This window comes from Cervus canadensis, chromosome 3 (assembly GCF_019320065.1).
Source record: "Cervus canadensis isolate Bull #8, Minnesota chromosome 3, ASM1932006v1, whole genome shotgun sequence".
NCBI lineage: Eukaryota > Metazoa > Chordata > Mammalia > Artiodactyla > Cervidae > Cervus > Cervus canadensis.
In genome coordinates, this window is record NC_057388.1 from 60598228 (window position 1) to 60613136 (window position 14909).

Genomic DNA, 14909 nt, shown 5'->3' on the forward strand with positions numbered 1-14909 from the left:
TTGCTTGCTGGTTGGAGGGAATGATTTCCCTCATACAAGCCTTGCCTGACTCAGTCATTTCATGTACTGGAAGGATCAGTAATTGATTTGATATCATAAAACTCCTCTATCCAGACACTGCCACTTTTTAGCTGTAGGATCTTAGTCCAGCCCCTGTCCACCTCAGTTTCCTCTTCTGTGATAAGAGCGGTTAGCTGTAGGGTTGGTTAAATCTCTACCACCTCCACAAATTCCAGGAATCTCTATTTGGCAACACACTTTGCCAAGTCTATTTGACAAAACCAATTGGAAAGAGCTCGGACAGTTCGTTTGGAATGGACTAGAACTTGTGCATCTTAGAACCTCTGCGTGAGAGCACTTAGCCACGAATATGGGTTACTTTGATTATTTCCTTGCCTGGGACTGTCGAGAAGTAGTCTTATCGGGGTTCCAGGCTAGTTCAGGGGACAGCTGCTGGGAGGAAGTGGGCGTGGCGATTTTCCCGACTTCCTTGTTTGGAGCAAACTTTGGCAGCATCTGACCGGCTTGAATGTTTGCTTTTCCATCTGTTGATGTGTTTTTTGGGAGCTCTCTTGCCTGCCAGAGAAAACATCCAAAAGAAGCACGACGCCAAATCTTAGCCATTCCCTTGAGTCCCCAAACCCCACCAGCCTCCAGAGAGGGGAAGGCGAAGCTGAGAAAGAAAACAGGCGTGCCTGGAGCGCGCTGGCTTCCAGGGAGAAGGTGGCAAAGACAGGGATTTCGGTACCCACCCCCCCACCAGCCCCCATCCACGAGCGCGGGTGCGCGTCGACTCCCTTTGTTCGCACTCCTCTCGTGGTAGCTGGAACCTGGCACTGGAGATGGGGCTTTTGCGAGGCTCGCTGGCTCCGCCGTGCGCCTAGTGCGTTAGTCGACTTCGCGCTCGCGGTGCCAGCAGCCGGCGCGCTCCGCTCTCAGCGAGCGGCGGACCGGCGGGGACAGCGCGCCGCGCGCCCGGGTGGGGGACGCGGCTGAAAGCCGGGCGCCGGCGCCGGGGTGCGCGCCCCTCCGCTGGGGACCTCGGGACGCCGCCGGCCGAGCCATGACGGACGCCAGCAACAGGAAAGAGGGCTTCAAAAAATGCCGGAGCGCCACTTTCAGCATCGATGGCTACAGCTTCACCATCGGTGAGAACTTTCCGCCCTCTGCCCTACTTCCGGCCTTCCGGAGGGTGGCGAGGGTCCTTCTGAGCCAGGGACGTGGGTGGTCGGGGTGGGGCTGGGTCGCGGGGCGCTCGCCAAGCGGGAGACCCGGGGAGCGGCGATAGTGCCGGGAAGTCGCATGTGTGGCTCGGCCGTCACCGGGGATGTCCCCACGGTACCCCTCCCGCCGCTCTAACCTGGCATCCCGCTTAAGCTGGTTTTTAGGGTCACACCTTTCTGAGCTGCTCCATTCCTCGCTGCGATTTTAGTAACGCGAGCCGGGAGAGGAGGGATAGAGGCACGGATGGAGGCAGAGAGATGGAGAGGTACGGGGAGAGAGAGCGACAGAAAGACGTGCACGACAGACAGTAAGACAGAGACACAGAAAGACACACAGATAGGAGAGACCGAATGACAAGAGAAGTCCGGGCAGATACATTAGTAGACGCACCCACACACCAGTTCAGGAATATAAAGTCGGAGAAGCCGACAGAATGTCAGAGACGCGGAGAGAGAGATGATAGAGATGAGCTGGCTCTGAGAGACAGACACATAGAGATAGATTCAGAGAAAGAGATTGAAGAGTAGGTTTCACAAAAGTTGAAATAAGGAGAGAAAGGAACACAAGTAGGGGGAGAGAGAGAGAGGGAGAGGAGGTAGGAAGGAAGACAGGGAAGACAAGGCATAAAAAGAGACACATTTAGAGTCGGAAGAAGGCAGGGTGGGAGGGATGTATCATGCTACTAAAACATTTGAAAACATCTGTCTCATGTCCTCTGGATTTCCAGTGGCTTCCTTCCCAAACCCTTTACTAAGAGGGGCCTGGAGGTGTCTCCATGGTCCTTAGAGGAAGCAGGACCACAGGACTGACTCTCCAGAAGCCGAATTTGAGATCAGTTCTTGGTGCTTTTACTACCGGTTCCATGCTGTACTGTTTTGAATCAACTGGTCCAAGGATTATCTCCTCATTTTCCCAGGAGATGGGCTAAGCCAGGGAGGCTTCCTCTCCAGGATGTCAGAGATTGGAGACCAGCAGGGTCAAGGACCAGGTGTCAAGGAGCCGCTTCAGCTTTTCTACTTCTGTGTGTGCTCAGGGCAGTATGGCTGTAAATCTGAGCTTCTCGAAGCCTGTGAAAGTGAGGGGTATATTAAGGTGCTTTTTAGAAGTGTAGCAGGAATTTGTCAGGGGCAAGAAGAGGCTATTGGAGAGGATCTGGGCCACTTTACTTCTTCTAATGGAGTGGCCCAAGATTTAGGGGGCATGGACTGGACACATTACTACCAGAATTCAGTCTGAACGCCTTTACCTGCTTCCAAAGTCTCTCCATTCTGGCTTGAACTTGCCTTTCTTGCCTCAGTTGACATGGCAGATCTGTTTCTTCCACACACTCATGATGGCTTGCCCTGGCCCCCATCTCACCCCTCAGAGCCTTTGCTCAGGCTGTCCCCTCAGTCAGGAATGCCATTTCCCCAACTCTGCATTGAGAAATCTTGTCTATCCCAACTCTCACTTACCTCCTCCTCTGCTTTTCTTCCCCATGAGAAAGAAAGAACTTCTGCATGTGTCTTGGCCTCCTAGTACTGTGTGAGGGCTCACACCTAGCCCTGAGCCAGTATTTCAGCAACTATTCCTTGTCCTCGTACACTGCAGGTTCCTTAAGAATGAGATTGTGCCTAAGTTTATTTTTCACCCTCTAATAGTGAGTGCTTGGGAGTTTTTGTAGGAATGAATTAAAGGTTGCCAAGGTCCAAAGTGATTCATCAAAAGGCTGTGTTAATACTGGTTTTTGTGAATCTAGTTAGAAAGCTCCAAAAAATGATTTTTAAGTTTTACCTGGCAGTTGCCTGTGAAATCTTTCAAAAACGGTGGCTTCGAAAACTCAAGTTTGTAGTGTGGCTGTCCCTTGCCTAATACCTACTCCCTTTCTGCTCCCATTCTCACTAGAGGAAATGGTCTAGCACATTGGTATGGTCTGCTGGTCAAATGGGACCTCAAAAGTGAGCAGGTCACTTCATGGTGAGAGAGCTGCCAGCTTGTTTCAGATCTTTGGGCATTTATTCATTCACTCCTTTCCATCTGCCCGCCTCATTCCCTCCCTCCTTCAACAAATTTTTATTGAATTTTACTGTATTAAAAAACACAATTTAATAGAATGCTTGCCAAATGGCAAACATTCAATAAATGGTAATTGTAATTGTTCAAGACCCTAAGCTAATATCATGGGGAGTTTTTGAAGATAAATCAGACCTAGAACCTGGGATTCAAGGAATTCATCCTCTTGGGGTGATATGATGTCTTCATATATAACATTTTACAAAATAAAAGCTATTAAATGCTGCCCAGATACGTATTAGAAGTTTTAGGCCAATATAGCAAATACCGATTGTAACAAATACAGATAATCAAAAAGAAATTGTAGCCAATACAGATAATTAAAAAGAAAGAAAAAATCGCTTGTAATTTTACCACCAACTGCTAAACATTATTAATATTTGTTGTATATACTTCCAGTACTTTTTTATATACACAATTTTTTAACAGCAATCATAATGTTTGGTAATGGTATTTAATATCATAGTAGCTTTGTTTCATACTCTATATTTGTTTTTATTTTAAAAACTTACTGTTGGCTATTTAGGTTCCTTTTACTTTTTACCATAATAGACAATGAAAAAAGACTAAATCTTTGAGTACATCCAGTAACACTTTTGAGAATAAATTTCTAGAAGTAAAATTGCGTAGTCTAAGACTATGTGTATTTTTAGGGATTTTAAAGCATATTATTAAATACTCTCTGGAAATACCAACTCACACTCCCACCAGCCACGTATCAGGTGTTCACACAGTCTCATGAGGACTGATAATTTTTAAAGAGTTTGTCGTTTGGGAGGTGGAAGGTAGTATCTTACTTCCACATGTTATTTCACTTCTTTACATTTTATGTCCTTTGCCTGTATATTTTTCCTCTAGGGGAGTTTCATCATTAGTTTCTGATTTTCAAGCACAGTTGACTCTTGAACAATGTGGGTTTGAATTGCTCAGGTCCACTTATACAAGAATTTCTTTTTTATAGTAAATACTACAGTATACACAATCTGCAGCTGGTTGAATCTGAGGATGTGGAATTGGGGCTATGGAAGAATCACATATAGGATTAGTTATGACACAAATTTTCAACTAACCCTAGTTGTTCAAGAGTCAACTGTACTCTTAATGTATGTAATACATGTTAATTATACATATAATCAATGTATCAAATGTATGTAATATATAATTATAGCTACTATATATTGTACAATATATTATATAATTACCATATATTAATCACGTGATAATATGTACTAATAATATGCATTATATACACACCATGTATATGTGTCTCTGTGTGTGATTTGCAAGTACTGTCTGTCCTGTATGTTACGTGACATTTTCTTCTAAGCAGGGGGCTTCATATTCCTGCAACATCAGCATGTGGCAGTTAGGACTTGGTTTGTGAATGTACAGATATCTTGTAGCCTGCACCCATGGTCTCCAGCTTGTCCCATGGTTCCAGCAAGGTGGAGTAGGTGGACAGTCCCCCTCTAACTATGTGAAGGAAGAATCCTGAAGAAATTCTAGAGCCCAGATCGCTTTTTTTCTCAGGTGTCTGACATTCTGTCATCAGGAATCACCTTCTCTTCCAGTCTGTTAATTATGCAAAATTTCCAGGTCAAAGAACTTTACTAAAGGAATTTATGTTACGGTCCTGGTGATTCAAGAGATTTTCTCTCAGATTCAAGAGATTGTTACCCCTGGCTTATGAGGTCAGCAGGGGTCTTGGGATTCTGCAGAAGAGGGGTGTGTGAGCCCCCACATGGCAAGGTCAAGAATCAAGTTTCCTTGGAGGGCTCCTGATGGAACTTCTCTCTGTTAAGTGGAAGTTTCTGGGTTAAGAGGGGCTTCCATGGTGGCTCAGATGGTAAAGATTCTGCCTGCAGTGCTGGAGATGCAGGAGGCTTGGGTTCGATCCCTGTGGTCAAGAGGTCTTGAATATAAGACCGTGAGCTTGAACACATGCCACATCCAGAAAGCACTGACTGTCGTAGAGCCTTCGTGATTTGAGGGTCGCATTCCTAGGAAACCATTGTAGTTAGGATTGTTGTTGTTTAGTTACCAAGTTGTGTCCGACTCTTTGCGACCCCATGGACTGTAGCCTGCCAGGCTCTTCTGTCCACGGGATTTCCCAGGTACGAATACTGCAGTGGGTTGCCATTTCTTTCTTCAGGGCATCTTCCTGACCCAGGAATCTAACTGTATCTCCTGCATCGGCAGACGGATTCTTTATCATTGAGCCACCTGAGAAGCCCCAGTTATGATTGTAGCCAATAATTATAACAATTAACATTAATTGAAGGCCATGTGTAGAAGTTCAAGTGTAATTTGACTGTGTTCATGAACTAGCATTTGAATATGAAATAAACGGTTATGGGGAGAGTTGCTGTATTACTGTTTTCCAGAAGAACTTTCTTTGTCTCCTGGGGTTTGGATATCTGTTTGGGTTTGTATTAAGTGGATTTGCAGATTCTTACTTTCTCCATGAGGCTGCCCAAAACACACACTTTTCCTTCCAAAGTGAAGTATGTCTGCAGAAAGCAAAAGCACTTTTTTCTTTTAACCACCTGAGGGGGACTCTCTTGATCCCTGTTGGTGTGCCTCACCTCTCAGTTTACAGATGAGAAAATGGGTCTTGGGGGGGCCCTTGTTTTCTCTTTTCCTCAAGGTGATGACCTCTAGGGTGTCAGAAGGAAGTGGGTGAAGCTATGGGCCAGGAGGATATGAAGTTGATGGGGTGTGTGGACAAGAAGCTGCTTCCTCCACAAATGAACCTGGTGGTGGTGTGGAAAATTCTAGGCCTGTAAGGTGTTGCTAACAGAGGGATGCGTTGCCTATAGCAACTGCCACGGGCTCCCTTGCCCGTGTGTTTCTCTCTGCGGGGTTGTCCCAGAGGAGGAAAAACAAGGGGCCCCTAGACAGCAGTCAGAGGCCTAAGGGGCAGGGTGTGAGGGTTCCCTGTCCCATCTGGGACTGCTGGGTGCTGGGAACCCCCACTAAGCGGGGAGGTCTGTTGGCGGGTGCATGTTTCACAAGGGTCCTGGGTGGGCAGGGCTCTGTGGGTGGCCGAGGCTGGGATATTGGGCTGCATGCACTGGGGGCTTGGCCCCTTTCCAGCCCGGGGAAAGAGGCTCCTGGCCTTGGTGCACAGGGCCGCAGATTGGTCTCAGTGTTCTGTGTCTTGTCTGCCCGTTAGTTTGTCTGGCTGGCAGCAACCTCTGGGCATTGTTGGGAGTGCTGGTGGGTTGCAAGAACTGAATTAGTATCCAAGGCAAACTGTTCTGCAACTGCCTCCCAGCACCCGTTGCCCTAATTCTCTCCTCCTCCTCCTCCTCACATCCCTGGGAAAGATTCAAACAGAGCCAGGTGAAGGGGGCATTTGGACTGAGGGCTCATGCAAACTGGGACTGCAGTTTCCGCTCTGACTCTCACCTCCCCCGTGATTCCCTTTCTGCATCTGAGCCACAGTCCTTCATGTGTAAGATGCAGAGTGTGATCCTTAGTTACCGGGCTGTGGTGAGGATCAAGTGAAGTTACATGTGAAAAAGTTGTTTATTAACCCTGAGATGTCATTAGACAGCTTCTTGTTTTGAGGGAAGACAATACTGATTAGAGCTCGTGTGTCCCTCTGCATGGTGTTTGCACATCAGCAAAGGAAGTGAGAGAAGTGAGGCTCTCTCCATGGGGTCTTACTGGCAGCCAGCAACTGGAGCGCATGGCGATAGGGATGTGTGTTGTCTGAGAAGGGGTGTTTGTAGCAGGAAGCCCTGGGCGTTGGAGTCACACGAAGACTTAACTGTGCCGGCCAAGCAAGTCAGTTAGCTTCGCTGAGCCTCAGTTTCCTTCTCAGAGTAAACGGGGCTGGGGTGAACCTTCCTCCTGGGTGAACCCGGCCAGGGGAGTGAAGTTCCACTCACAGTGCCTGCTGTCACACTGCGTGCTTGCTCAGCAGCCCTTCCCCCCGCTAGAGGTTATATTGTGACCAGTACTGGCTCTGGCTGCGAGTGGGTGAGGGTTAGTGGTGTGATCCTGAGGGTTCATAAGTATGTCTGGGGCAGACTTAGGGGTATGTCACTACTGCTGTGTGCTGGCGTGGGAATGGCCACCAGGAAGCCCACATCTTGGCCCCTGACGCCAGAAGGGAACAGGAACAGAGTGGGTGCTGGACACCTTCTGCCCTCCCATGGACTGGTCACCTCCCGGGGCCACCCAGTGCCTGAGGCATGGCTACCAAGCCTCCATGGACTTAGCAGAGCAATGGGCACAGTCCACCTGGGGCCATGGGGACGTTGGGGGTAGTGGGGGGAACATCACTGCAGGAATGAGCTTCTGAACTTGCCTTGGGAACTGGAAAAGGAAAAGGGGACCAGGATGGTAAAATTGCACCTAATAGAGTTCAGAATATAACAACCTCTGGAGTTAGACACTGGGGGTTCAGATTCTGAACCTCATGTGTTTATCATGATCTTGGAATGGTGGCATCAAATGGCTAAAGTTTAGTGTCCTAAACTGTGAAATGGACATAATAAATAGTATCTACCTTGCTGGATTGGGCAATTAAACGAGATAATGCAAGCAGAGCTCCTAGGCATTATCTTATTCTGGCTACCAGAACAGAATACCACAGGTTGGGTGGCTTAACAGAAATGTATTTCCCACAGCTCTGGAGGCTGAGAAGACACCAGCATATTTGGTATCTGGTAAGGACCTGCTTCCTAGTTCATAGGGGGCTGTCATCTTACTGTGTACTCACATGGCACAAGGAGTGAGGGAGCTCTCTGGGGTCTCTTTAATAAGGGCACTAATCCAATTTATGAGGCTCCACCCTCATGACCAAATTACCTGCCAAAAGCCCCACCACCTAATACCATTACAGTGGGGGTTAGGTTATAACATATGAATTTTGAGGGGACACAGTCTATAACACTATTTTTATTGAGAGATAATAAACATTTGCTGAATATAGCACTGAGTTAAGCACTGTAGAAGGGCCAGGGGAACCACAGGGGAAAACATGCACAGTGTTAGTGGGAAACACATACCAGACTCAGAACTGAAAGTTATGGTTAGGTTCTTCCTAACTTGCTCTTTAATCCTGGGCAAGTCACTTAACGTGGGAGGTAGTTTCTCCATCTGTAAGTGAACTGGTTGGGTACAAAATTCTCCGTGGTTCCTACTGCTCCAGAAAGGTGGTGAACTTTGAGTCCTGAAGGCCATTGTAGCTTTCCCAGAGCTGGAAGGTGCAGGGGGATGGCTAAGTGAGGCACTTTCAGATTTCTAGTGAAAGAAATTTGTAGAGTTCAGAGCATCACAGAGGCAAGTAGAATGTAAGACTAGCAAAGAGTTGAAATTATTATTGAAGTAACTAGACTAGATTTTGTGTATCCAACTTTGTGTGATAGCTCACTGTACTCACAGTGAAGTCTGATAACTACTGAGCTCTCACCAAGGGTAAGTCAATGTGTAGCTGCTTGGGCCTTCCACACATTCCACCTCTGTGATGTCAAATCCCAATGAGAAATGGGGGTGTGCATGGAGATTTTCAAGTGTTGCTGCTTGCCTGCAAGGCTAGCTCCATTCTTTTGTGATATGAAACCTTCATGGCTTCAATTCATGTTACTACATTTGTTTGTAATGAACAACAAATGTGATCATAGATAATAGTAGTGGAAGGACCTAGCATGGATCCTCCTTAATAAATATTTGTTGTAGTTGAGAGGCAGTGTGTAGAGGTTAAGAGTATGGATTATGGAGCTTGACTACCTTGGTTTGAATTTTGGCTTCATAGTTTATTAGCTATGTGATTGTTGTGATCTTGGACAAGTTACTTAACCATTCTGTAAATGGAGATAGCTATGTTACTCATCTCCTAGGGTGTTGGAAGATTAAATGAGTTAATGTACATCAAGCACTCTGAAGAACACTGGGTACATAGTAAATTCTATATAAATGTTTGTTGTGATGTTATTTCCATATTATTATTATAATATTCATTACTGCATGGTGCTCTGCTGCTGCTCAGCCCTTTAGTCATGTCTGACTCTTTGTGACCCTATGGACTGTAGCCCACCAGACTCCTCTGTCCGTGGGATCTTCCTGACAAGCATACTGGAGTGGGTTGCCGTGCCTTCTTCCAGGGGATCTTCCCGACCCAGGGATTGAGCCCACGTCTCCTGTGTGTCCTGCATTGCAGTTGAATTCTTTACCGCTGAGCTACTGGGGAAGCCTGTACTACTACATGTAGAAATAATAATACATTTCCATAATATATAATTAACATGAAGATAATAATAACTATCTCTGAGACCTTCTTGATCAGCACTTATTTATGCTGTTCCTTGAAGAGCCATAAGGATGGCCTTGATCTTCTGCTTTCTGTAGTTCAACGTTGGCATTTCCTGCCAAGAGGCATTGACTTTTGTGTGTTCTTGGGTGTTGGAGTCCCAGTACTAGACGGGTGTCCTCAGATCCATGGTGGACCTACAGATGTTCCCATCTTCCTAACCGGCTGATCATCTTTTAGGACTCAGGGTGTCACCTGTGATGACTTTGCAAAGTGAGCCCCTCGTTGCCAGGCCCTTTGTATGTAGTTTGCTTTCCTAGGCCAGGATGTTTTGCAGAAAGGAAAGTAATGCAGGACACCTGGGCTCTTGACCCAGTCCTGGCACTTCCTGTCTCCGTGATGGTGGGAAAGGTCATTCGCCTTTGTGAGCCTCGGGTCCCTCATGTGTAAATGGGGATAACAGTTCCTTCTTTGTTGTGTTGCTGGGGGAGTTCAGTAGAATGAGGACCAGAAGAACTCAGCATGCTCTGGATGCCCAGTAATTGGTAGCTGTTGGTTGTGATAATGGAGAGGCTCTGAAATCAGGGAACGGGCAAGTCTCCCAGACCCACAGCTGCTTCCCTGCCTGGAGGTCCCCAGCCTGCCCTCTGGCTGCCTCCCCCAGCCCCTGACCAGCCACTGTGTTGTGTGCTGGTGCGGTTGCAAGGCTGCCTTTGTTTGAGTGTAGGATTTCCGATCAGGCCGGGCATTGCCTCACCCCAGCTGAGTATTTCCAGCTGGGTTTGGGTAATTGGTGCCAGCTGCTCTGGGGAGAGTGGCTGGCACTTCCTGTGCTGTTGGTGGGCAGGCTCCGGAGTGTGGTGGGGGCTTGGCCTGAGACCCAGGCCTTCCCCCAGGGTCCCTGTGGGGGGACTTGAAAGCAGAGCCGCTGGAACTTGGTTTTTATTTGTCTTGTGGACAAAGGTCCAAACCACTCAAGACTCCATCCATGAGTGTTAGTCCACAGACACTGCTGCCAATGTTTGCTTCTCGGAAAAGAAATAATTTAATTGCTTAGCTGGTTCCTGACTTTTCTCTCTGATTCTCCTCCAGACAGCGGTGCTTTTTCTCTTCTTGATAACGGTGTAGATAGATTGGGTCAGGTGTGATTCCTGGGGCTTGGAGAAGAAAGAGAAGGATCAAGTTCTGCTGGACTTGGATTACTACTAACCACAGGCATTTGTTTAGCCTTTAAGAAGGGGCCTTTAAGGTGGTCTGATTCAACTTTTATAAATAAGGTTATAGGTAGAGCAGTTACTGGTGAGGATTTCAGTGCAGGTCTTTAGAGCTCAGGTTCAGTGTCTTTCCTGTGGTTTTTTTTTTTTTTTAATTAGAATTTTTTTGGGGGGAGTGTTGAAGTGCCATACTGGATTTGCTGAATTACATATTTTATTCATCAGACATCTTGACTATTGGAAGTCATCTCAAAGAATTATTGTGTTGTATAAGGTAGAAAGAATATTCCTTCTTTATTTTTGCACAAACCAGAAGTTGAATTGCTGAACTCTGATGTTCACCAGGGAAGAGATATTTGGCCACATTGTTCACCTTCCTGAGTCTTGTAAAGTAGGAATAATAGTATCTATATTTGATTATGCCATTTGTAAATTGCTGGCTCAGTAATGAGACTATCCCAGGTTCTTCTACATCTTAATTCCTTTCCCTTCTCTATTCTCCTTCCTTGGCTTATGCCATACCTGAAGGCATTTTGACTGGGCTAGATGTTCACTGTGATACAAGGTATGCGAACCCTCCAGCCTTTTGGAATCTTTATCTCTCTGAAAGATCCCCAGAGGGAACTGGCTTTGGTTTACTCTTGACTCCTGGGCCCAAGGATCCCAAATGAACACATGGGATTTAGGCAGCGAGTGGGAAAGTGGATGGATTTCTATTTTAAAGTCATTAGCTTACAGTTTCCAAGAAAGGCTCATTGTTTCTAGTGAGACATCTTTCTTTAACCACTGGAAGTTCCTTTAGATTTTTGAAATTTGTCAAGTCAGTAAGTATTGAAGGGGAATCCAGCATCTCTTAAAGAGGGAACCAGCAGGACTCTGACTGGGACCAGATCCCAACTGTCTTCTGGGCCCCGGGGAACTCAGCTTTTCAACAAGATGCCTTTTCTTTTTTCCTCATCGGATCATTCATGAGGCTAACAGTTTAAGACAGGGAATACAGTTTAAAAGAAACAGAAATCAGGCCAGTTGTGTAAGACCATAAGCCTGGTCTTGGTGACTATTCCAAGAAGCTGTTTTCTGGGGGTGATTATGCAGTTGTTTTGTAATCTGTTGCCCTGATGATGATGATGATGATGATGATAATAATAATAATAACAATGTTTTACAATTTGTGAAGCACTTTCCCAAACATCAGCTCATTTGAGTCTACCAGTAACCCTGCAGGGAAACTTTGAACAGCTTCTTTTTACAGGTGGACAAGCTGGGGCTTCAAGAAGTCAAAGTTAGAGCAATGGCCCAAATCCAATTTCTGCATTTTGGAAAGCTCTGGCATCTGAAGCAGAAATCTGGGAACCATCTTAGATTCCTTTTCCTGTGTCCCCACAGCTAATTAGTCATCAGGTCCTATAGATTTCCTTCTCCAAACTCTTTCCAATCCATATTTTCCCCTTCATCTCCTCTACCTTAGATCAGACCCCTCTCTTCTCTCAGTCTGTTGCAGTGTTTCCAGGTGGTCACCCTATCTCCCCAATTTGTCTCCATTCTAAACCCCTCTCAACATGGTAGCTAGATTCTAGCAGTTGGAACATGCAGCTAATCCTGCTGCCCTCCAGTTTAAAACTGTCTGGTAGCTCCCATCACTTGCAGATGAAACCTACATTCCCTAGTAAGGCTCACAGGCCTTTTGTGGTTGGTCTTTGCTTTTCCCTGGGCTTACACTTCACCGTGTCCCTGCCTGCCCGTGAATGGTAATCATTCAAAGCTTGGCCTTTATTAGGTGCCCTCCATATGCCAGCTATTGTGTTAGGCATTAGGGATATAATGTGAGTCAAACTGTGGGCCCAACGGAGCCCACAGATGTTAGTGGTATAGCTGTGCTTTGGTGGCATGGCCTGGGTGCTGTGCTGGTCATGTGCTGGTCCGAAAATGGCATGGAGCCTAGTCTGGGGCACTGGGGTAGAGCCTAGCCTGGGGATGGACTCCCCTGATGAGGCGGGTGGAAGAAGGAGGTGGGGAAGCGTGCAGATGGAGTAGAGGAGGAATAGGGGTTAGGGAGAGGCCCGAGAGGTGGGCAGAGGTTCTTGTGGGCCACCTGAAGGGTTTGGTCTTTTTCCCAAGAGCAGTGGAAGGCAACTAATAGTTTTAAGCAGAAGTGACATGACCAGATTTGTGTTCACAAAAGCACAAGCTGTTTATCCTGAGGCAAATCAGCGTGTGAGTGTTTGCTGACTGGGCCTGCTCTTGTGTCATAGGGGACCACTACCGTGTACATGGCCTTCCTCCTCTGTATCTGGGCCTTCCTAAACCCTTCTGTCTTTGGAACAAACCAGACAAATTTCCAGGCTGTCAGAGAGGCAGATTGTCCTTAGGGGCTGAGGGTTTTCTTCATTTTCCTAGTTACTTAATTCATTTTTTTTTTAATAAAATGAAGATAGGATAATTAATTTCATTTGTCCATAAAAATGATCCATATTCATTTGGGAACTCAGGAAAGAAAAACTCATTATTCAGAGATGACCTCTGTTAATATTTAGGTGAATCTGCTTCCATATTTTCTTTATCTTAAATTTGCATGGTATTCTTTAGCAGTTTTCTTTCTAAATGGGATCATCCATGTTGACTTACCTGCATTTTAAAATTTATTGGTGTGCACGGACATTTAAAATTACTCAGCTCTTTCCCTCTCTTAGTGCCTAGGCCCTCTTTGGCACTGTTCTTGGCTTCTCCAATCTGGATACAATCTGGACACAAGCCAGGTGAATCTTATTGGAGTATCTCACAACATGGCCTGTTTGGGCAATGCTGCCTCACCAGTTATACACAAACATATTTTATATATAAACATACACACCTACATACATTTACTTTCTGTGTGTAATTGAACATTTGCTATTTTCCAGGCACTGTTCTAAGGGCTTTGAAGGCACTAGCTCATTTAATTTCCCATTTTCTGATGATGAAACAGACACTTAAAAAAAAAAAGTAGTTAATTTATTTTAATTGGAAGATAATTACTTTATAATATTGTGATGGTTTTTGCCATACATCAGTATGAATGCAGGCCACAGGTATACATGTGTCCCCCAACATCCTGAACCCCTCTCCCTCTTCACTCCCCACTCCATCCCTCTGGGTTGTCCCAGAGCACTGGCTTCAAACTGGCCATCTATTTTACATATCGTAATGTACTTGTTTCAATGCTATTCTCTCAAATCATCCAACCCTCGCCTTCTCCCACTGAGTCCAAAAGTCTGAGGAAACAGACACTTGCCCTGGGAATCTGAAGCTAACCTGGTTGTGTGTGAGGCAGCCAGACATGGGAGATGTCAGAGGAAGGGCCTTCTTATACCTGCAGCACAGGCCTTAGGTAAAAATTCAAAGCACTTTTGGGACATCCAGCATCTCTTCTTAGCCTCCCAAATGAGAGGGTTTATGACCTTGAATGGGGGAGGCAACTGGATCTGAAGGCCTTAGGATTAGAATGTTCTTTAGAGTTTATTTCAAAAGAAAGCCACTCCTTCCTTCCTTCTCTTCCTCTTCACTCTTACAAACATTGGCTAGGTGCCTGTCTTATCGTGTCCTCCTTTTCCCTCCCCTTTCCTTTGATTCATTCAGTTTTATTTTTTAAAAATTAAAAAATTAAAGATCTTTTGGCTGCAGTGGGATCTTCGCTCCCTGACAAGGGATCAGACCCACATCCCCTGCGTTGGAAGTGTGGAGTCTTCTCTTTTTAAGTGTGCCAGTCCATTTGGGACATTTTATTTTTGATAAATATTACTATTTAAAAAATTAATTTATGTTTGGCTGCTCGGGGTCTTTGTTGCTGCGCAGGCTTTCTAGTTGCAGAGAGCAGGGGGCTCCTCTCTAGATGTGGTGCATGGGCTTCTCATTGTGGCAGCTTGCCTTGCGAAGCTCAGGCTCCCGAGCACGCCGGCTTCAGTAGCTGCGCTCCCAGGCTCTGGAGCACAGGCTCAGTAGTTGGGGTGCACCGGCTTGGTTGCTCTGCGGTATGAGGGATCTTCCCTGATTAAGGCTCAAACCCATGTCTCCTGCATTAGCAGGTGGATTCTTCACCACTGAGCCACCAGGGAAGCCCCTGTCATCATTTTCTTGGGTAGATTTTAACGAGTGGAATTTCTGGGTTGTATGATAAGTTA

The 14909-nt window shown here is 46.1% G+C and overlaps 1 protein-coding gene across 7 annotated transcripts in view; it reads left to right on the forward strand.

The window, feature by feature from the left end:
* Positions 1-604: 604 nt before the first annotated feature.
* The window catches only part of PDE1C (phosphodiesterase 1C), a 506697-nt gene continuing 492392 nt past the window's right edge, over positions 605-14909 (forward strand). For 3 of the 7 annotated variants that reach the window (XM_043463253.1, XM_043463258.1, XM_043463257.1), the window contains exon 1: positions 610-1148. In XM_043463253.1, coding sequence (XP_043319188.1) covers positions 1064-1148 — 85 coding nt within the window. In that variant the 5' untranslated portion in view covers positions 610-1063. Of the gene's footprint in view, positions 1149-14909 lie in introns of all 7 variants that reach the window. The other 4 variants (XM_043463251.1, XM_043463259.1, XM_043463250.1 and 1 more) reach the window with 3 other exon arrangements.